We start from the raw sequence: 25,130 nt of genomic DNA, 5'->3' as shown, positions 1-25,130 counted from the left end.
TATGGTGCTCAGACCTATTTCTGATTGCTGATTACCTACTTCAAAAGGAATTGACCCGAGCTATTCAATAATATGAATGAAAACTATACTAATAATTACACGAACCGGCTCTATCTGAAACAGAAAGAGAGAGTAAGGGGCCAAAATCACTTTTCAAGTCAAATTTAGCGTGTGACATCTATTCATTAAAATAAATGTTTGAACAACAATTTAGTATATAACTATGTAGAAGTCTAATTCTAATAATGAAGATATATAGTACGACCCAAAAGAGAGCTCGGATGACATAACTTTCGAAAGAATAAAATCTCTGTGAAACATTGAGAACATTTCATTGAAAACGAGCTTTCGATTTTGTATACTTACTTAACATTTGCATTTTACAACTTTGAATGGAATGAGAGTGTCCTGTAATCTTTTTGAGTCAATGAACCACGACGAACGACTTTTGAAGTTTCTGTCTATGAAAACCAGCACGACAGCTTAGCACAATGCATTGACTACATTCGAAAATTGCACGTACAATATAGGGTTCACTGAAGTTGAATTATATAACAAGTTTCGAACCTGTTTTGTCACAAACTCCGTTCGCCGAGAACTTACCACCAATTTATTGCGATTGCATTTTACAAATTCATTTACAACAGTAAAATAAATGCAATAAACTGATTGAAAATAATTTCTCCCTTAGTTACGAGACTACAAATATGTGATGTTCTGGTTTTTCTCACGGCTGTTAGCGAAATAACAAAAATAAACTGTGTTTATCCTGGAATTGAAATCGGGTCAATTATTGGATTCAGTTATGCGAATAATAGCGATTTCTTTAGTCTAGGAATGCACTTACACTGTTAAATCCACACTGCTAATTCGAGGAAAGTAAGAGTATAGGTAAAGTGAGATGACTGCAATGGGACATCGAAAGCGGGCGGCAAGCTCGCATTAATCTCATATATACATATACATATATATATGTATATATATATATATAATATATATATATATATATATATATATATATATATATATATATATATATATATATATATATATATATACATATTTATATTTTCTGAATTTGTGTCAATGTGTATAGAATAATATATCAGTTGAATAAAGCGAAGACATGGTCTAGTTTTCACGTTTTTTATTATTGTATTTAAAAAAATTACAACAAATACAGAACACTAATGTTCACCAGATTCCATTGAGGGAACATATAGAAACATGTGGTCAGAAAATGTTCCTAATTTTACCTTTCCACAAACTACATGACGCAAGCGAGGTTGGAAGAAAGATAAAAGAAAAGCGTTTTATTAAAATGTTCGAACCTGTTCTGAACGGAAATAACAACAATGATATAACAACCAGTTAATGATGTGGATTAAAAATATTTTCAACATATGAATATAAACAAATTATAGAAGACTCCTACCAATCGAAATAAAGCTATCGAAACCAAATTTACTCACTCATAAAACCATTACATGTAAACTGCAAGCTAATTGGTTAAAGTAAAGGTGTAATCTATGCCAGTAATATCGGTACGCCCGACAAACTGTGACGTTTAAGCTGCATGTGGATTGGTCAAAACCGTATTTCCAGAAATAAGCTTGTTAGAGACTTCTAAGAGGTATGAAAAGGAAGAAGTCAGTCATTTTACTACAGTTGTCAAGGACTCAACTATCAATTAAATGCATTTTGAAATCTGTTGATTACTACGAACGTATGAAAGCGCTAATTGAACTTTATGAACATTAAAAAATATTTTTTAATGTTTAACACGCTTCACCATTGTAAAAATCTTTTTTAAATACAATAATAAAAAAAAAACATATTTTAACTTCATTCAACTGATATATATATATATATATATATATATATATATATAATATATATATATATATATTTATGTATGTATGTATGTGTGTGTGCTATCTTATAGTTTTATGTACACATATTCATGTATAGAAAAGTTATTAATTGAAAGTAAAAGCAGCATCCATAAAAAATTAAATGACGGCTAGTATATTTTATACCTACACACACACACGTACACACACATACACACACACAAACAAACACACACACACTTATATAGACACACAGACCTATACTCATAATGGTATGTTTATGCAAATTCTAACAAACACTAATCGTGACTGGAAATAAACGCAAGACTAACTTTCAAAAAGGAAAGGCGCAGTCGAATCAAATAAATATCTCAGTAGTAGTTCATTTTATCCTTAGTTTTAAGACATGCGTGCAATCGTGTAACTTAGTGATTTGAATGTTGGGCTCACGATCGTAGCGTTGGGTTGATTCCCAAACTAAGGATCTGGTAACTGCGCCGTGTCGTTTGTAAGGCACTTAATTTTACGTTGCTCCAGTTTACTCAGCTGTAATGCGTACCATCTGGGTGTTGGACCACCCTCTTCTTCCAGCTGTTACATCCTAGATATTCCGTTGGGTGAAAGGTGGAAAATTCTCATAAGGTATCTATATATGCTAGCGACTACATAGGCGCCTAAAACAATTAGCAAAATCATGGTACATCTTACCAAGTCATAGCCGTGAGTGAGTGACAATTGGTGGTACATATTTAACAGTAAAGTAGAATCTAGCTGAATTTGAACTCAAGTCTAGAAAAATGAGAAAATTACATATTTGAATGTTTTAGCGAGATATTTTACTAACCAAGCTAAAGGATAAATATCTAGTATAAATTCGCATGTGTGCTGTGTGTATCACAAAACGAAAGTAAAATTTGAAAGAAATGTAAGTGAAAACACTGAAGTCAATACTCATTTATGTACGAAGGAAAATTTGATATGCTTATAAAAAAAAAAGATATAGGTATATATAAAAATTATATAGACACACACATATTCACACACTAAACACACATACACACACATGTACAGTGATATAATAGTGAAAGACGAAGAGATGCAGAAAAAATAGGTTGAGACAGACTGCACATCATTCAACAAACATGAGCATGTAGCATAGAATACACACTGGTACGTATATGTTTGCGCGCGCGTGCGTTTTATTTGTTTCAAGAACACATATACAACCAATTGATTGTACTCTGCCATTCCAAATGCAATGGTGACAATTTCTGCTCACATTTCTCTGGTCTTATAACTCACAGAAATTGAGCTTAAAAAGACCGGCGGTCAGCTGAAGCACACTATGAATACTTCTCTCTTGGCCAGTTTTATCTACTGATGTCCAGAGTAGGAAATTTAGATGGAATTGGCTTTATGGTAAAAACGAAGAATGAAAACAAAACTTTCGCTGAATATATTGTGTTTAATCAAAGCATTATTCACAAGTACCAGATGTGGGCAATCAATGAACTTCATTCGGATCAATTTATACTTTTATTATTTTGTGTAGCATAAATTACTCAACGCATGCATCTATTTTCGCCAAAATTATTTGTATGAATTGTACTCTGATTCGTCATCATTTCAAGACAGTTATATATTTGTATATATTGCTCTCTGTTATCAAACCTGAACTTCCAGCCTCTTTGTAAATATGCGGCATTGTCCCTCTAACACCAAAAGAGATCTCTGCTTCTGGTGGGATGGTTATTCACATTAATTGACTTACACAAATGTCGCATCATGGGCCTTTCATCTTATGCACGTTAAGTCATTTTAATAATCAATTAATGTATGAAACAACATTTTCTGCTCACAATTAATTTTCCCATCCGTAGGACCGTGATTAGGCTACTATATTTAAAAAGGCCTATTGGGGGATAAAGCAGATCAACTGCGTCCGCCAAAGTGAAATCAAAAATAAAACAATAACACGTCCTTCTACTTAAAACAGAAACTAAATATCGCCCTTAAAAATTTAAAAGGATCTTAATTTCACGGTGTTACTATTCAGGATGTTTCGCTGCAACAGGCAATCATTTCCACTGTCTAAGTGTAGTCTTTATTCACCTATATAATGACTTAGTAAGGGACATCGTAATATATTTGTGTGATTGAATTATTGAAAAGTTGAAAATGTATTGATGCCATTTTTTACCGTTTTAAAATCTTCGTCATTCATTTTTGTACGTAGATTGCTGTCATCACAATTAGTTCCTAGATAGTTCTAGAATATACTTTAGTCACTGAAAACTCTTGCTTTCTATTTAAAGGCTATATATTTTAGTCATTGCGAGTTTTTCCTTTTTGTTTAAAGTTCCTAAGTGACCAAGTGCTGTCATATGTCAGCAGTGTCGAGAGCATTTAATCAGCCACTTGGTTTCGCCATCGTCATCAAGTGGAAAAGATCACATGAATGTGCTCAAGAAACAAAAGCAGAAGACAACCGCATATGTCAATTCATGCCGGAAGTAGAACCTGTTTTGGTAAGGGATGCCAATGTGTTAAATTGAACCTATATTCATCCGCTGACAAACGTTTCTCACACACTTTTGTAATAATGTTGACAGTGGATAGATATCTCAAGTGGAGAATCTAATATTGGTGAGCGTTTAGAACATCCGATTTCAAATTATTTCAAAACGTGAACAAGTGGTTATTTCCAGTCTCCACAATTAAGATTTTTAATGTATATGCAATTTAGGGATTCAATACCAATGTACTTCTTTCACGCCTTCGCAAATTGTATGCAAAATACCCCCTTAAACTTCAGTTTAAAAATTTTGCGGTAAAGTTATTTTGAGCCTGGACAGGAAAAGTGAGAGCATTTGCGACCGGGAAAGTAAAAAATAAAAAAGAAGTGGACGCGTTGAGCATCACAAAAAAAAGGAAAATAAACAATTATTGATGAGGCAATGAAATTAGTGAAGTGGGTAATTGGATGCCGTAGCGAGACTGATGTTCATAAATGAGTTCATATCACACTCTATACAATTTTAATGATCTGAACATTTAGAATAAAATTGTTTTACATGTTAAAACATAATATAAATGGAGAGTAAGCCCATATAATCGAAATCTTGGGTTTTATGATACTTTTTCAAAATACATAATATTACCACATTAAATTCCTTTGTTTTACTAACGTTAAAGCAATTATTGTAGATATTGCTTCAATTTTAATAAGGCTTAATTAATATAGATATTTTCTTAGAAGATGCATTTTGATTCGTTATTATTGATACTGGATTCATCAATTTTCAAAGCATGGAAGACAAAATCTTATTAAATTTATATTCTACATAAGAAGAATTGTCTTTTTTTCAAGTGAAGATTTCTATCTGCTTTGAATATTAATCAGCAATATTTACTCTGCAGTATTCATTTATAGTAATTCTTCTTATTGTTTTTATAAGTTCCAGGACCGACACGAATTAAATGGTTTAGCATCAGAAATATAAAACAGGCTGCATTGAAACTTTACGACTATTAAGGACTATTTAGTAGATGTTATGTGTTATAAGATCCGAGCTTGCTGAATTTTGATAAATGCTAAAGCTAAATGAAGTCAAGTTATGCAACATACAGTCATTAAGGATCTGCAATGGGCGTGAACCAATTAAAGGCAATTTGAATTAGTTTCAGTGGAAGAAAACATCAGTCAGCATGAAAATTGATTGCTTATCTTATTCCTTTGGTTTGGGGAATATAATCCCGAGAAACAAAAAAGGATGTTGTTATCTTCTTTTCAAGACAAGTGCAGTGATGTTTCAAGGAAATTTGAGCAAGTTATTTTGTATAAAAGTACGAGTGCGCAAGTTTTTCTTAAAAAATGTTAAATCAACGCTAGAATTTGTCAGATTTCAAAATGATTTAAAAGCTTTTTACAGATACTAAACAGTTTCCCCATAAAAGTGAATTCAGCACAATGTAATATACAGTTTCCCAAATACCGCAGGTCTCAAATTTACTGTGGCTATCGACCTACAAATTATTGGGTCATTGGGACACCATAGAAGACTATCTTTGTTTAGTATCTAGTCAACTATACAAATGGACGATGTTTACGCGTCTGTACTCACACATGCACATTATATATATACGTATAGGGGTGAGTGCATATCTGTGTATATAGATAATCATTTCTTTCGCTTGCGCAGTAGGTCATGATATGTGGGGACTTCTTCAGACTAGTGAAGCAATCAAAAAGCTATTATTTATCATTATCAGGTTCATGAATACAGAATCCTGTGAGACGAATTGATTAAAAATGATAAAAGGTTTTAACACAAATGCTTTCTAACTTGCAATGTAGTACAATAAGATATCGTGGGTATTTTTGACATTAACAAAAAGTACGCAAATATATAAACAATAAGGATACTGGGTATTCTTGATTTACTTCAGGATAGCTTCACTTTAGGGGATCGAGATATTGCACATTAAATCTATCTCTGTGTACGAGTAGATTAACAGTTCGACAATCACTAAATATGCACAAACACACAAATACATACACAATTATACACACGTTTGTCTCTCTGTATAGATAAATATAAATTTGTGCGTGTGTGCGTATGTGTGTGTGTGTGTGTGTGTGTGTGTGTGTGTGTGTATACACTTTCATATTATTATTATATTCTACCTTATGAAGCGCTTAATTATAATATGGTGCATGTTTATTGAATATCTCATAGTTGGAAGAAAGTAATGAAATTATTTTCCCTATATCATTTGCTAACGCTTTCTTAATTGAAGGTGGATGGTTACTCTTAGCATTAATATATATCAGGTTTTCGTTAATTTTATGGTAGGGTAGGGTTATACCTGTTATTAAGTTAAAATTTACATCTAAGTAATTAACATTGCTATTTTCGTTATAAATTGTAATCCTAAGCCCATTTCTTTAAAAAAAACCTATATATTTTCTTCTTATATATTTCCAATTCGTGCGAATTTTCGTTATTAGCAGGAGGTCATCTCTATATAATCCACCCTCCAGTTTAAGATTTCCTAATTGGAGTTCTGCTAATAAGTAAATCCCTACTAGGTTTTAACGTTCTAGCATACATCTGTTGTTTACAACAGTGCTAGGAAGGAATGTGTGTACCGTTTGATCGTCGCATTGACCATGACAGAGAAAGTTGCCATGTTGATACCTGATCAGAGGACTACGCAAAGTTACAGAGAGTGTGTGGATAGGAGTATATGAGCTACACACAAGTATACGAGTGATTCAGACGTTTCCAAGATAGCCGAAAAAATGTCGATATAGCCGAACTTCCGAGAGACCTGCAATCAGCAGAACTGAGAAAAACATCACAGATATGCGTGCAGCTGTGAAGGAAAATCGTCGAATCACCATCCGCGAGTTATCAGAGGATGTGAAGATTAGTTACGGTTTATTCAGTCCATTATCACTGAAGATTTGGGTATGAGATGCGTGTCTGCCACGTTTGCGCCAAAACTGCTTTCAGTTGACCCAAAAAGACACTCGGGTTTCAGTTGCACAAGATCTCCTTGATTGTATCGAGGAAGATGAAAAGTCTTTGAAGACTTTGCGTAGGCCTCTGAGCAGGTATCGCCAAGCTTTTGGCAAAACTTTATACAGATTCTCTGCTCAACTTACTCTGTCATGGTCAATGTGACGATCACATCTTCCTTTCAAGCACTGCTGTAAACAGCGGAAGTGAGCTAGAATCTAAATCTTAGTGCGCATGCACAGAGTTCACATTCAACATTTCACAATAGACAACTTTTCCATTTTTGACATTTTTTCCAATTTTATAATTTGTCCTTTTTCTGAATTAAATGTAATAAATTTTGATGAATAATATTACTTTTAAGATAAGATCAACTTACTATCAGGGTTTTAGGTTTTAGGGTCTAGGGTTGCGCTCAGCGTTTAGAGTTATTCACAGAGGGTGAAATAAACGAAACAAAACTCATGCATTTGGCATATTTTTTGTGGGGTTGGTTGAGTTAGGATTTGCACTCCGACCTCATAAAGCCCTCACTAGCAATGAGTTGGAGGGTTGTCACCTGAATGGCGAAAAGTTGTCACTCGCCAGGTGCAAGTAATCGATGACAAATAGTGGATGCAGCGATTCGCTGTAAGACAGTGCATGCCCCACTATCTGTAACTGTTATATACATTCGTAATTTTCAACGTATAAAACTTAGAAATCCACAAAAAATTTCTAAATAATCAAAAATTAGAAAGGCATAGTGGGGATATGCTTATTGCACAATTCTGCCATATATATTATGGATATATTAGATATATCAGATAGATAGCATGGATATATATGGATACATCGACTGGATATATTATATAAATAAACAAGCTGAATTGATACTCCTTCAGTAATTAGAATAACAGTGGTGTTATTTTCCTATACAGTGGGTTTTGAAAAGGAAATACAGTTTTAAAGAAATGAATATATCTGTTACAGTGTTCGAAGTAATAAAATTTTGCAGATTTACGATTATTTTCATTTAAAAAATGTACTACCAATCATAGGGCACCGTCAGGAGTTATTTATAAATCTATATCTGTGCATTCATATAAGTATGTATCTGTGTGTGTGTGCGTGCGCACGCGCATGCATATATAAAATCAATGATTATAAATGCATACATGTGTATAAGTTTATGAGTAGTATTACCTCTTTCGAACAGAAGGTATATGTTTCTTGTCTGCCATTACCTCCAGTCTCCAGTCACACAAAATACATACACAAAGATGATTTCCACACACAAATTCAATTGGGCAAACATGCATACGCTCATACGCATACACACACACGCGCGCGCGCACGTACACAAGCGTGAGAGTAAAATTCATAATTATAAAGTATATTTTAATGATGACAATTATTTTGACTCATCACCACTAGACATTTACCTACACGTTTACGTATACACGCACACGAATGCAAACACACACACACATACACACACACACACACACACACACACACACACACACACATTATATGCATGTGTTTGTACTTGTTCGTGTAACTATAAGCCCCTCCGCACACATACACACTCATACTCCCACGATTATAATTGATATGAATCAAGACATTATTTCGCGGGTGGTGGTAAACGATGGAAAAAAGTAGAGAAGGAAGTTTGCCATTGATTTATAGCGTCAAATCTAATTTTCTCTGTGCCATTTTAAAAACAATTGCCGTCTAGTTTATGTGCGAAATTACTGAATCATTACTCGTTGCTCATTCTTAACTTCCCATGGAAACTATGGTTTCTTCTTAGATTTCACTTAAGTTTTCAGCCGGTTGTTTGAAAAGACTTCAACAAAAGTGGTGGTGTCGAAAGGTGAGGTGAAGTATTGAACAAAACCAACGACTAGTTTCTATTCCCCAGCGATCGGGATTAAACTTTCGAATGTATACGTCAACAGGCTTTAACAATTCATCATCTGGTTTTTGACATTCGGTATATTATTTATTCTATTGAGAATCTGTTGTGGAATACTGAAACAGTCAACTAGTTTTCTCATCTCTAAGTGTGTACTTTGGACATGTCTTCTATCATAGCCTTGAGCAGAGCAATGCCTTGCGAGTGGTATTGGTAGACGGACATTGGTGGAAGCCCAGTGTATGTGTATGTACGTATGCATACATATGTAAAAATTAACACTTCCATCTCCAAGCCTCGAAACCGAATCTAAGAATTCTCGGTCGTCCAAACCACGACGATCAACAGGCGCGAAAAAAGGTTTTTCTTCTCCTGTCAAAAATTGATTGATCATTTCCCTTTGACTTACGACCTCAGCCAAGTCAGGCGAAGTTCAAATGGACAGGAGCTGACCTATTTAGGTACAAACTCTGCTGCAGTATGTCTGTCTTTCTAGCTGCCACGTTTATTATAAATACGCTGGTCAACAGAGACGAAAGAGAGAAAATCCCTGCAGGCATCGATGAAGGTCGACCACACAACAGGTTTTGAATGACCGCACAGAATTTTCGAAGTGCTACGATAGACTACTGTCTCAAATGAACTACGCACACACACAAACATATTCATTCCTGATATATGACTTCAACAAATGTACCCTGTATATATTTCTAGCAACTCGTAGCAGTTGTCAACATTTGTATGTACCTATAACAAATCAAGTCCAGTGAATAAATCATTTTAAATTATGGATCGGTTTACGCATTTGTTTACTTTAAAGGCATACACATTCCATTTGCATCTGTTTTCCATGAAACTCTCCTAACCACTACATTTGGTGACCCCGTCAACGATTTGCGGCCTTCCCTTGAACCAGCTTCACCAACCGAACTGCATCTGGTAAATGAAAACAATTTTATTTACTGCGGTTGAATTTTCCTTTTCGGCACTAACATCGTTGTCACGGTCGCTGCTGCTGTCGTTGTGTTGATGACATTGTTATGGCCGCCCATGAAATTTCTTGTGTGTATGCTTGTGTGTGTGTATGGGTTCGCACTTTATATAGTTACATTTATGTATTTTATCTATCTCTATGTCTTATTAATCTCAGGTATGTGACAAATATATATTTACGTATTTATATATATTTATTCATTTATTATATATATATATATATATATATATATATATATACACACACACAAAGACACACATATATAAATGTGTATATATACCTACATGTACATATGCACATGCATATATGCTCACACAATACACACACAAACAGACATGCACAAAAATACACATATACATACATACATACATGCATGCATGCATACATACGTACATACATACATACATGCATACATACATACACAAACACATACTTATATGAGGCGAATTGGCACAGTCGTTAAGAAGCCGGATAGAACTGCCTCGTTATGTTCGTTCTGACTTTTAGCTATCCTCAAATTCAAATTTTTGTCTTTTTGGAGTCGATAGAGAAGTACCAGACCAGCAATTAAATACATTCTTCTCTCTGCTTATTTTCTCTCAATTTTCTTGTTCTGGAGGGAACCGGCTCTGGATAGACATGGAGAGAGATGAGTGCCACTAAATTCGGATGTCAAATACTAGCCATATTTAACGAATGCTCCTCAGTGATACCATCGTAATCCATGCACACATACATACATACATACATACATACATACATACATACATACATACATACATACATGGTGGCTGCCCCCTCGTTATCGAGTATGGTCATTCCACGAAGCTTAATCAATGTTGTTATCGTGCAATGCCTGTGCAAGAAGAATTTTTTTAAAGTGAGGAAAGGCTGTGCACTGAATCAATCCCACTAAGCAACAGCAGCCATAATCCGAAAAGAAGAACAAGTCAACATCATTGGTAACCACTGAGCCACAGATTTTATGTCAGAGTTATCCCAGTTACCTGAGTTACCTTCTCCTAGAAGGATGCCCTAACAAAGGCTAGGAGTCCTTCACTCCCAATGGTTTCATCGCGCGATCGGGTATTCAGTCCTATTATTTCTATGTCCCCGCGCATGATACGGCCTTAAGACATTTATTGGATGGCCGTTTACTCTCAAGAGTTCATCCGCCCTTTGACGGGTTTTGTATTTCATCCTGCAGGGTGTCCAATAAACACCCTCCTCACCAAGCAAGCTTGGTGGGGTTGCCGGTTTAGTCACCGACGATCCGACCATGCAACAGGTTGTACTGGGTTATATGTTACCAGCAGCACTCGAAGGTGACCTGACATACATACATACATACATACATACATACATACATACATACATACATACATACATACATACACGCATATACACACACGTGTTATAATAAAGTCATTATTTAAAAGCAAGTTTAAGAATAACAGCGGAACATTTACTGAGATGCCTCTCCGCTGAAGGTATTTGTTGATTCTGTCTGTGGTGTGTGTGTGTGTGTGTGTGTGTGTGTGTGTATGTGTGTATGTGTATGTGTGTGTGTGTGTGTGTGTGTGTGTGTGTGTGCATGCGTGTTTATGAGGGAGAGGGGGTGAAGAGAGAAACTTTTCTGTTAAATATATATCCTTGGTATTTGACAATAATGTAAATATATACTTACAACGAACATGTTTTTTTCGGCTGGACCACCTCCTCCGATGTAGATAGAAGAGGCATCTTCAAGAACTAATGGATCTCTGTTCACTTGATGTCTTCCTTTCTTCGTTCCATTTAAATATACTTCCACAATATCGTCTTTTACCATGAAGCTAATCCGCGCCCAGTTGTTGAGCAGGTTTTCGAGTTTGAAACTAGCTAATATTTTGGAAGAAGTGGATGTATTTACATCAGCAGTTATTGGTGTGTAATATAACGATATGTTTTGTTCGTTGCCTTGACTATTTGATGAAACACTCACACCAAGTTGTACAATCGTAGCGGTAGGGTCTAGAACTGCGAAGATAAAGCTAGTATCTTTTTTTTCAAAATGAACGACCATCGTTAAAGCAAAGTCGTTTATAGCTTTGCTACCAAACAGTTGATTTGCATTGTCTTTAAACTCCTTTTTGCCGAGAAGTCTGAAGGCTGGAAAATAGTCCATCCCCGTTGAGAATCTCACGGGATCTGAAGGGATTCCAATCACTCCCAACATGTCGACATGTTCTGAATTCAACGGCAACAAGCCTTCTGTAAAACAAAAAAAATAAGGTATTCAGAAATATAATGCAGGAAAAAGAATTAGTATTTTGCATATCAGAAAAATAATGAAAAAAAAAATGCAAATTTTTAAATATACAGTGAACTGTTAAATTTTGAAAAAATATAAAGCAAGTTGTTACAAGCTTAATTAATTCGTATTATCCACATATCAGAGTTGTTTCCTTAACACTTCTAGAAGTAAATCTGTCACTCCACAGATGTCGAAAATAACTTACGAAACTAAGTGAACTCGTCTTTCTTATTTAACACATATTTATTTAGTGCCCGACAGTTTCTATTTTTAAGGTTGTTAATTTCAAATAATTAATTGTGAAAGGTTCAATTTTTTAAAAATCCAAATAAATGCAACTGTTTCGCCTTTAGTATCCACCGTTACTTCATCGTTAATCTTCTTGACCAAAACTTATTAGCATATTATTCATCTAATGTCAATCCTATCTAATAAAATTGTGAAACTATATCGCAGGAATCAATGTCAACGTAAGTAGGTATTTCAGAGCCCACCTCCCTTTATAAACATTTTATGCTAGTTTTGACTCAATGTTCCCTTTCACAGCGATCGACATTACCCGTTCTGGTGTACACAAAATAAATTATAATCAATTATTGAGGCCAATATTATCGACTCGATTTCTCTTCAAAAATGTGTGACCTTGTTCCGATATTAGAAATGATTATTATTACGACAGAAGGGGGATTTCAGGTTCTGTAGAGGAGGACTGAATGAAATACTTTAGAATATTCATTTATGTTCTGAGTTCAAATCCCACCGAGGTCGACTTTGCCGTTCCTCCTTTCGGGGTTGATAAATTAAGTACCAGTTACGTACTGGAGTCGATCTAATCGACTGGCTCCCTCCCACCAAAATTTCAGGCCTCGTGCCTAGAGTAGAAAAGAATATTCATTTATGTCCATTACATTTGGAGTTAAAATCCCGTTGAAGTGGGTTTGCCAGTCATTCCTCTGTTGTTGGTAAAATGCGCTCGAGTGAAGTGATGAAGTCATGGATAAAACTGACCTATCTGCCATAAAAAATTTGAGTCTTGTGCCTCTGTTAAGAAATATTATTATTATTATTATTATTATTATTATCATTATTATTATTATTATTATTATTATTATTGTTGTTGTTTTTCGATTGAATCACCAAGTTCAGCTCTTGTACCTGAATTATACATGGAGATGTTTCTAATTGTTAAGGGTGTTCTTTTATTTATTTTCGTGTTTTCGCAAATGCATAGTACCTAGCAAAGTTACTTTTGTATAGTGTGCTATTTTGTAATCTTGCCAAATATTTGTATGCATGCCTTTTGTTTAAAAAAAAAAGAACTAGACTCATAACAATCACTGTTAATAGAATTGTCTTTGTTTTATATAGACTATTTCTCCAACTCTTACAGCGAAATTTCGCTTTGCTATGATTGACATATATGTAAACAGACTCTTTTGACTCCGCATTTCTTAACAACGATGCCTGGCTTGTATGCACAAATACCTATCTGATTATGCATTAGCATCTACCGCATTATTAAAGCGCAGTTCTTGTTGCACATTCTTTTGTTTAGTGTGCATGCACGATAAGTTTTTCGTGCCAATTCTGTGACATTGATAGTATTTTCAGTATGCGAAGCTATTCATTTCTTTCTGTCTGTTGATATACTAACATTTAGTATATTTAGGTAAGAAACTAAAAACTGTCTGTTGTGTATTTGCAGTGCCACACCGAGACTACAGTTAGTAGGATTGCCTCGATTTTTATGATGAATAAGTAATAAAAAGGATGGATGGATGAGTCGATATATTTTTACTACACAAACGATTGAAGAAGTCCTAGGCTCGTGTCCTATCTACAAAACTACGTATCTGGGATTAAGACGCTTAGTTTTCCCTACTTCTAAGCTGAGTTAGAGAAATATTTGCGCAGTGGTATTACTATAAAATTAACGGACATTTTGTGGTTTGCAGTGCCATGTTCAACTTCTTCAGCAAAAGACATCTCTGACAGATCAACGTCCTACCCAGAAAAATGATTAACATTATTAACCACTTATGCTTGTTCTACGAACAAATAGTTAAGTCAAACAATGGTATATGAGATAAGTTTTCAATTATGCACACATATTCAGACATAAACTACATAAATCCCTGCATATATTTATGTATCACGCATATACCAAGAAGGTCGCATATAGAAAGACATGCTCAAAGGCTCATTTATATATTACTTTTACATAAACACAGGCACACACAAACACACAAACATTTTATTCATCTACGGACGAAATAAATGCATATACAAAAACATCTATAAGAGAAATACAACTAAAGAGATTTAATATAATTAATATTGCTTGTTATAGAAATTGAAAGATGAAATTAAGAAATTTCTGCTTGTCTGGTGAAGTCAAAGATTTCGTGTGACACACCCGTTGATACAACTATTTAGTCGCTTTTTCAGCAGATTTTAATCTCGACTAAAGCAACTTCACATTGATATCAGTGGTAGGGCGAATATATTGCGGAATTTATTAATGAATGATTCCGTTATATTAAGCAGCTGATGAAATACAATAAGGAATCTAATTATTTCGTACATGAATGCCAAAAAAATTAGCAAACTAGCACAATATATATATAATGTATGTATGTATGTATGTATGTATGTATGTATGTATGTATGTATGTATGTATATATGTATATATATATATATATATATATATATATATTATATATATATATATATAATGTGTGTGTATGTGTGTTTGTTTGAGTGTGAGTGCATGTAGGCATTAATTACTTCAATCAGCCGTTTGTTACGAATGCCGGAAGTTAGCTAAGACATTTGAAGACATTTGTGTATATTTGTGTATGTGTATCTGTCTGTTTTGAACCCAACAGTAATTTATACAAATACCACCCACAGATAGGGAGACATTAGGAATTTCTATTGGACCTTTATTGAGAACACAACAGACTTAACGTCGATTTTAGCAGGAACTAACTAGTTAACTAATTGTAAGAAGTGGAATAGAAATTGACGTATATTAAAATTTTTACATGCACACACACACACACACACACACACACACACACACACACACACACACACACACACATATGCACATGTGTATGTGTGCATGTGTGCGTGCGTGCGCGTGTGTGTGTGTGTGTGTGCGTGCGTATTTTACACATCAAAATATGTAGCCGCGCTGACAACCTAAAGAGACAGTTGGTTTTTACATTGAAGTATCTCAATAAAGGAGGCCTTTATTATTATTTCTATTACGTTCATGTTGACTTTCTTGATAGGAACCAAACAAATATGTATGGAATGGAGAAAATTTTGAATACTCCAGCCAATATCTCATAAACGTTCGCATTCGAGGGAGAAATGTATTCCCAAAACACAGAGCAGAATATTTTTATGTGCATGAGTGTGCGTGTGTGTGAGTGAGAGAGTGCGAAAGCGCGTGCCATCGTCTGACGTATGCATAGACTATGAAAAAGATGAAAAAGAATTCTATTTGCGTGTGATGTAAACGCTAATATTTAACTCTCTGAATAACAACCTCCCTTGATCCTCGACACATATAGGATCAAGTTCAGATGTGGATCATTGCCATCTTCTGATATTAGCATAAAATCTCAGATTCAGTCGGGGAAAAAAACTAATAAACTAATGAAATTATAGAATATTTATACTATTCACGATGTTATTTCAGGGTGTTTTGTTAAACAGTAAGTTCTGTTACCATGTGGTTTCGGGTTCAATGCCAGTAAATTTTTCTGCAATAATTCCATGGTACCTTATGTAGGCACGTCGCTAACCTTAACATTACATCATACTGGAAGACCCATCCTGTGCATGGCGTTTTTATAATTGGTAAATTTAAAGACAAAAAAATCTGCCATTATTAAACTAAATTTTTATTGTTAATAAATAACTCCTCAGTATTCTTACTTGATAACAATAATTTGATTTACATATATAATAATATAATGTTTAATCATATAATCGGTCCATTATATTATATTTAAACTATATTTTACTACTCAGTTTTATTAACCCTTCTGTCGATACTGACTCAGTTATTGTTGTTGTTTAGCACCAGGTCAACTCTAATTCAGCAGACCTATAATGAATGACTAACTATGACCCCCTCTTTGTTTTTTCTCATCGAACTAAGATTATGTTATTTAATGTTTGTCTGTCCTTCTAAGACAGCATAATATACTCAGGGAAGATTTATCTGCTATTTCTATAATTCTGCTCTTGTATTCAATATATGAACCACTCGTGATATATACGCCTGGTTTTATATGTATGTATGTATGTATGTATGTATATATGTATGTATGTATGTATGTATGTATATATGTATGCATGCATGTATGTATGTATGTATGTATATGCGTGTGTGTGTGTGTTTGTATGAATGTATGTATGTATGTGTGCATGCATGTATACGTGTATGCATGTATGTGCGTATGCATGTATGTATGTTTGCATGTATGCATCTATGTATGTATTGAGAGAGAGGGGGGAGAGAAAGAGACGGGAGAGAGAGGGGGGAGAGAGAGAGTGAAAGAAAGAGAGAGAGAGAGAGAGAGAGAGAGAGAGAGAGAGAGCAAGCAAATTATTACCTCTGCCCTTGCGAAGGAGGAGGTATGATTTTTCTGTCGTTTGTTTGTTTGTTTGTCCGTGGACAATATATCTCAAGAACTGCTGGATGGATACGGATGAAACTTTCAGGGATGTTTGACCCCATGAGTGGTACGAACTGATTACATTTTGGGATCGATTCGGTACCGGACAAGGATTCTGGATTATTTTTCCTGTGCTTTTACTAATTTTTGAGAGCGATCGTGTCCATTTTTAGTACTCTCGTTTATGAGAGCAGTCGAGTTTATTTCAGATATTCTCATTTTAAATATCATCTCTGGCTAATCGTTGGGAGGACGTTGGTGTTGCCTTGGCGGAGGCTTGCGCTCTCTGAGTGCTCTTCTTTATATTATTTATACACATTTGTCTTTTATTCTCTTAACAAACATGATGTAAAGAAAGCACATATACTCAAAATTTTTGTTTAATATCAGCGACATTAACATGCAAGATTACTGAAGAGACGATCTATAATGCCCAGAATAGAACTACGTAAGTGAAACCTTTTCTATAAATATGGCTTTAACTTCAGTCACACATTTAACAGTTGCTTGTCTGTATTTGATCTTCGACATACAAAGAACCTGAAGTTCAGACTCAAATACACTTAACGCAGGGAGACGTGACAAGTGCATGGAAAGCTGAACACTAACACATTACAGACATACGATAATAATAATAATAATAATAATAATAATAATAATAATAATAATAATAATAATAATAATAATAATAATAACAATAATAATAAAGAAACTGCTGCAAAAGGGGAAAGAGAAAAAGTGAGAAGAGGCAGAGAGAACAATCTCGGTTGTTTTAAATAAGCAGTTATTTTCTAATTACTTAAAGACGAAAACCCCAACAAAAATAAAGTTTCTCAGAGGAAGCTATCTACTCCTGTTCTATTAAAGGATCAAACTGCATCCAGATGTGAATTTTACATCGAAGCTTATATACTCGTCAAAAGTTAATGTTTTCTTTGTTTTTAATTTACTTTTTGAAAAACCACTAAACCATACATATAGAATCATCTATTCTTACTTATATACATGGGCAGCCGATATACAGAAACAAACGTTTGCTTTTCTTGAATCACATTTATTTTCATTCTACTTCTTTGCTCCATGTCCCTGTCTATCTTTCTATCTCGCACGGGTGTTCTGCAATAAGTTCCTTTCTGTCCCTCTGCCACTCTGTTTCTCTATATCACCATCTATCTCTTCATTTCTTACCACATACTTCCCCCAATTTTACAGGTTCTTATAGATGAAGGTAGACTCAAAGTCTGGCATGTTTTTACCAGAATAGATTCAGCAAGTAGATTTAACACCACACACACATACACACACACAGACATACACACACATGCTCACTCGCACAAATCCACATATATTCAATTCCATCATGAAGTATATGAATATATCATATATATATATATATATATATATCATATATATATATATATATATATATATATATATATATATATATATATATATATATATCTTATGTTTGTGTGTATATGCATGTGTGTGTGTGTGTGTGTGTGTATAAAATTGTATATACGTGTGCATATATGTAGGCATATATATGTGTACACATACATATATACTTTAATACATTCATATAAAAGTTTACAGTAGACAATAAAGGAGCTAGTTGTTGGTAGGCTTGAGAATGTGAATTCTGTGCAAAGCTGTTAGAAGCAGAGAGTGGTAAAGGATACGCGTTCTAACACACAAACACAAACACACAGATAGATGGATGGTTTTCCGTCGATTTCGACGATGATGATCCAGTTGTTCAATCAAACTTGTAAATTTAATATAATTCTCAGGTGAAATCAGCATAACACATTGCATGATATGACCACCATTTTGAATTACGTTTACGATCCAAATAACGGGCAATTAGCACCTAGTCCATTACACTTACAACTTCCGAAATTTTGGGGTGAAGTGGGGTGGCGGACAGTCAATTACATCCACTCCAGTGCTCAACAGGTACTTATTTTAGCGAATTTAAAGGCAAAGCCGACTCAGCAGAATTGGAACTCAGAACATAAAACCGGAAGAAACACCGCTAAGCGTTTTGTTCGACGCACTAATGATTTTGCCAACTCACCGCCTTAAATAATGATAATAATTCTTTCTATTGTTGGTACAATGCCTGAAATTTAGGGTGAGGTAGTAAGTCGATTACATCAACCCCAGTACTTAACTGATATTTAATTCATAGACTCCGAAAGTATAAAAGGCAAAGTCAACCTCGGTGGAATTTGAACTTAGAATATACAGTGAGAAGAAATGCCGCTTTTCTCCGGCGTGCTAATTATTCTGCCAGCTCGCCGCCTTAATAGTAATAATAATAATAATAATAATAATAATAATAATAATAATAATAATAATAATAATAAATAATAATAATAATAATAATAATAATAATAATAATAATAATCCTTTCTACTATAGGCACAAGGCCTGAAATTTTGGAGGAGGCGACTAGTCGGTTACATCGACTGCAGTGTTTTACTGGTACTTAATTTATCGATCCCGAGAGGATGAAAGATAAAATCGACTTCGGCGGAATTTGAACTCAGAACGTAAAGACGGACAAAATGACGCTATGTTTTTCGCCCGGCATGCTAACGATTCTGCCAGCCCGTCGCCTTAATAATAATAACAAAAGCAACAACAACAACAACAATAATAATAAATGCCCCGATGCAGTACCATGCCCTGATGCAGTATCAGGCAGTGGCTCTCATTGCTTCTGATCTTAACTGATTGGAAGTGTTATCATGTACATTGTTTTGTTTTGGTACAAAAGTTGGGCTACAGCAAATATTCTGCTCAATACCACAGATTTGCTTGTCAGTTGTTTGACCGTAACCAGTTGAGCATGTCCCTTAGTGGCTGACAATATATGCACCTCTGATCACGAGCAGAAGTAGTAGGGGAGCAACATAGCCATGTGTTGAGAGGAATTCTTTGGGGTTTGAATAATTCACCTCTGGAAACATGGGTGGTTCGTTCAACATCCTTAAACAACCCTTATTCAGGGACCTTTTGAACAGGATGGGTTACTCGACCAGAAAAAAATTCTAACTGTGCCCAACCTGCAAGGCCATGCACTGTTTATCTTGATATGAGTCACCATGTCGCGCACATATGGTTGTGATGCATGTGCCTAGTGTACCCTTATCAGACGGGTAGTCATGATGGGCATACTGGGCTTCGTATATTTTACCCCAGTGTCACTTTGGTGGCATGCACTGCTCTCCTTTATTTACCAAAAGCGTTTACATTTAGAAAAACATTATGGACAGCACAGGACAAAAAGAATGTGTGTGTGTGTAAGTTTTTGAGTGTATTTTGTTGTGAGGGTTTTACGTGTAAACAAGACTAACAAACTTAAAAAGGAAAGAGAAATCAACAATGCGTAATCTTCAATAGGGAGGAGATGTTCGAGGGTTGCTCATGGAAAAGCCCCATAAAAACCCATGTGTACCCTGACTTTTGGTGTAGGTACCTTTTTTTCCTTTCACGCGCATCATTCACCCCACTTTCATCCACTTTCAGTAAACTGACCAGAAGACAACACTTCCTTCTCTACTCTTATTTTCCTTTCAAAGTGAAACTTGAAGAGGTTCATCAGGAATTGGCCAAAGGGAAAAGTGCTTGTCTTCAGCTCCTTCAATCCTGTCCACCATAAACCTCTTTCGCCATGGTCACCAGGCATATAAAAACAGTATTTCCTTCCCGGTTAAAGGAAGGCGGTGAGGCGATCTTCACGATCGATTCAGTTGGCAGCTGGATCCTTCCTACACGCGACAGCAGGTGTTCAACAAAAACTCACAGGTCAGCAATGCTCGCGCGCTGGACATGTGCCTGCAGGACCATCTCATCGCTCTGCACACATCTCGGACATGCTCGGCTGACAGCACTTTCATGCTTGTAAAGTTTATCTCAAACAGGCAAAGCTCCTTGGTAGCACTGCCAGTGAGAGAGTTTTGGAAATTATCCATCTGTCCTGGCCCGAAAGTTCGGAAAAGAGTGACTAGCTGATCTTCTTCGACGCCCAAGGTTTCCCCAAGAACGTCGTCGCACTTTTCTTCCACTAATCATCTACAAAAGACTAAAGTGGACGTTCCACCTACAGCACTGTCCGATTGGCTGTAAACGCTTGAAGACATTCCGCTTTCCAAAAGCTCCACCTCGGTCTCTGTTTTTACCCAGAACTGCATCTCCGTTAAAGAAACAAGCTGCAGAAATACGTGTCTGGCGAACGGTGACCACATTTTTTCCCCGTCAAGGAAGCACTGAAGATGACGTAGCCTCAGTGCATGTCTGCGCATCATCAACCACGGCATGCCCGGGCCGCCACACAGTAAGACTGCGTCCCCAGGCCACCACGCAGATAGATCGCGCTCCTTCCACAACAAGCGGAAGAATATACGCTCTAGCGTAATCAGACCGTGGCCAAGACAAGGCACGACGGTCAAGCGATTGTAGATGACAGACGCGATATACGCGTTAGCCATCTCTGCCTGACCTTTCAGGGATAGCTTTCTCTCGCCCCATTTCTGGGTGAGAGTAGTCACCCTACTCGTTACCTCGTCCCAGTTTTTTCCATTGAAGGTCCAGACGAAACCAGACTCCCAGGAATTTAACTGGGCCGTCAGTTCAGTGTCCAACGACGCAGTTGGACGACATGATCTTGCTTCCCCAGGTGCCGAGCCGCAAGCCCACTGATTTTTCTTGGTTAATTGTCGCTCCTGAAACTGCCTCGTTGTCCATGAGAGCGGTGCTGATCATTTCTATGTGTTTTTGATCAGACACTACTACGGTGACATCGTCGGCATATGCTGACACACCTCTCTCACATCCTAGGTCGCGCAGCATGCCTCTCCACGCCCCCAGTTTGTGCAGTTGTGGCTCGAGTGTCAGTACGAACAAGAGAGACGAGAGAGGGCAACATTGCCAGACCGAGCGCATGATGTTGAACGGCTCTGAGAGGTGACCGTTCACTCTGACGACTAAACGGATATCACTGCGCATTGCAGCGATCTAGCCCCTGAATACAGGCCCGAAACCAGCTGCCTTGAGGACCGCAGCTAGGTATAGGTGGTCGATCCTGTCGAAAGCTTTAGACTGATTTAAAGTGATCAGGGTCCCACCCGTGCCAGGTTTTTTAGCCACTTTCTCAATGATGTATCGCACGAGGTGGAGGTTGTCATGGATGGATCATTTCGGGATGGCATATGTCTCTGCCTCCCTACGAGATCTCCAACGACAAGCGCCAACCTCGTAGCTAATACCTCGACCAAAATTTTGAACTCTACGTTCAGCAGAGTTATAGGCCAAAAGTTGTCAATACAATCCCCGTGTTAAAGTGTTCGTGCCTTAGCTCTGATAAAGCAACCTTCATGTTTTGCTTTGAAAAATTGGTCGACTGCCAGTCTCACTGCGAGCACGTCGGTCGAGATACCTTTTCTAAAAGCCTCGTATAACTTCTTGACTAGCTCTGCCTCTACTCTGTTTCTTTCTACTGCAAGTCCTTTCCTAAACTCTATCGATTCTATTCTAATCGTCCTTTTCAGGGCAAACTACCATTTATTGTTGATTATTACCCCCGTCAACACCCTTTTAACTAGTTCACTAATCCGCTCACTGAAATGTCGGTAACGACGCATCCAGCTTCCAGTAACCGGTTCCCTGTCCATGAAACCAATCTTTAGCGACTGTACAGATCACGGATTTTTGGTCTGTGTGTCAGTGTAGTCGACTACGTTAAATTGTGAACAACCTATGCTGTCCTTATCTACTACTCTACAAAATACCCTATCTAGATTCGATCTGGATGACCCTAAATAATAATAATAATAATAATAATAATAATAATAATAATAATAATAATAATAATAATAATAATCATCCTTTCTGCTAAAAGTTCAAGTCCTGACATTTTGGAGGAGGGGGCGCTAATCGATGTAATCGACCTCAGTATTTGACTACTTATTTTATCAACCCCGAAATGAGAGAGATGCATTTGAAATCAATAAGTTAAGACAGACGAAATGCTGCTAAACAAGTTGTCCGACATGCTAACGATATGTTTTGATCACGCAAGTTTGTTTTCTCTTTCACGATAAACCGTAACTGAATTACTGGCTTTATTATATTTAGAACTATTCGCTTGCTATGCGTAGATATGGAAGTTTAATTAGTTACATCGAAAATCATGACAAACAAACTGTCTCTGCGTGTCCGCTTTCAATTTGCAATGAATTTTCTTCCTTGCGTCTGATATCATTAATGCAAATGCGTTTTCTTTTCATTACGGAAGTAATTTTAAGTAATTTTTTTTGCGCTTATTATTGGGCGAATTATACCTCATTTAAGTACACAATATTAAAGATATGTTTCAAAGTATAAATCAAACTTAATCGGTCTAGCACATTTTGAGTCTCATTACACTTTCATAGGTGCAGTTGTTTAAATCATAATGGTTGATGAAACAATAGAGCTTTAGCTTATTAACGTAACAATGCGCTTCAACAATATCTAAATACTACGTTAGCCAGAGCCATTGAAACAAAAATAAATCCACACAATGGTGAAGCTTTCAATTGCAACTGAACGTGACCCGTCTGTTCTGGTGTCTCGCTGTCTAGCCAGCTTGACTACATAAGACAACTAACGAATCTTACGTTGAATATATAGGATCGAAAATGTATTTTTAAACTAATAGGCTATATTTCCTGCGTTAGATTACATGCAGATGTATCGAGAAGCGCGCAACTTTAATCAGTGTTGAATTTTTAAAATAGAAAATAGGTAAATATCTGATTGCAGAATTAAGTTAGATATACAGATCAACATCATCATTAACCTTAATTATACTGCTTACTGAAGTTTGAATCGTTGCTAGTATCGACATTAGTTTCAAATTAATCTAGTTAAACTCATACTATCGGATTAAAGATATGTTTCAGAAGAAAGTTTTATAGGAACATGATATTTTCCTTGATATATTTTCTTTTTTAAGAAAGCCATTAGAAGCATTAGAACATTAGAAGCAACCTTATATAATTTTTTCATTAAACGGAAGGTGAAACGTAATAAATGTCTCGACAGTATACGTTAGTGTATGTCTAAAGGGTGGGATTCTCTTTTCAAGAGGTGAAATAATAATTCTCATAAATAAATCTAGCGAATTGGATTAAAGACGAACCTCTGCGAACAAGTGAATCCAGAAGACCACAAAGCCATCCCAGACATACACTTCATTGCATTAATTCAAAGGTAATCAATGAAGCCAGTGTTGCGAGGCATACAGCTCAGTGGGTGCAGAAGCCAGTTAAGTGCCGTGTGCCCCAAAAGAAATGAAAAACTAAGAGGAAGGTAACGGTATACAGCAGCAGAGACATCATAAAACGTGGAGCCCTAAAATACAAGCAACATGGAGGAAGATCATAGCAGCTGTTGACACAGTATCACCAGTTGCCAGCACCATCAGGCCTACTAAACTGAATGAACTCCTCTCACTTCATCACAAAGCCATCTCAGAATCCGGGTAGCAGTATAAACTTATATCATGTTGCGGTTATGAGGAAGAAATGGAGGTTGAAAAGCAACAAAAAGGAAACCAATGATGGAAATAGAATAAGAAAAGGTAAAAGAAAAAGATGAGCGTAGACTAAAGATAGGTATGACATTGGAAGTCCTCTGCTGAAAAGAGCCTGTTTATTCGTTTGGCATGAACTTCTCTCTTTTTCCAAAGACTAACAAGAACCTGCAGGACTGCTGAATGAGCAAAAACTACTGTTGTGGTTGGAGATGAGGTGGGAGACGTACCTAAAATAAATGACTGTTGGTGAAAAACCACAGGAACACTCGATCA

General features: G+C 36.1%; 1 protein-coding gene across 10 annotated transcripts in view; it reads right to left on the bottom strand.

Moving 5' to 3' along the window:
- Window positions 1-25,130, bottom strand: part of LOC115223963 (collagen alpha-1(I) chain) — a 317,450-nt gene that overhangs the window by 129,456 nt on the left and 162,864 nt on the right. For all 10 annotated transcript variants that reach the window (XM_029794720.2, XM_029794747.2, XM_029794756.2 and 7 more), the window contains one exon: window positions 11,963-12,528. In XM_029794720.2, the coding sequence (XP_029650580.1) occupies window positions 11,963-12,528 (566 nt within the window). The remainder of the gene's footprint in view (window positions 1-11,962; window positions 12,529-25,130) is intronic.

The sequence above is a fragment of the Octopus sinensis genome, linkage group LG2 (assembly GCF_006345805.1).
Source record: "Octopus sinensis linkage group LG2, ASM634580v1, whole genome shotgun sequence".
NCBI classification, from domain to species: Eukaryota; Metazoa; Mollusca; class Cephalopoda; order Octopoda; family Octopodidae; genus Octopus; species Octopus sinensis.
Note: the sequence above shows the minus strand (reverse complement) of the source record. Positions and strands in the feature narration are given on the sequence as shown.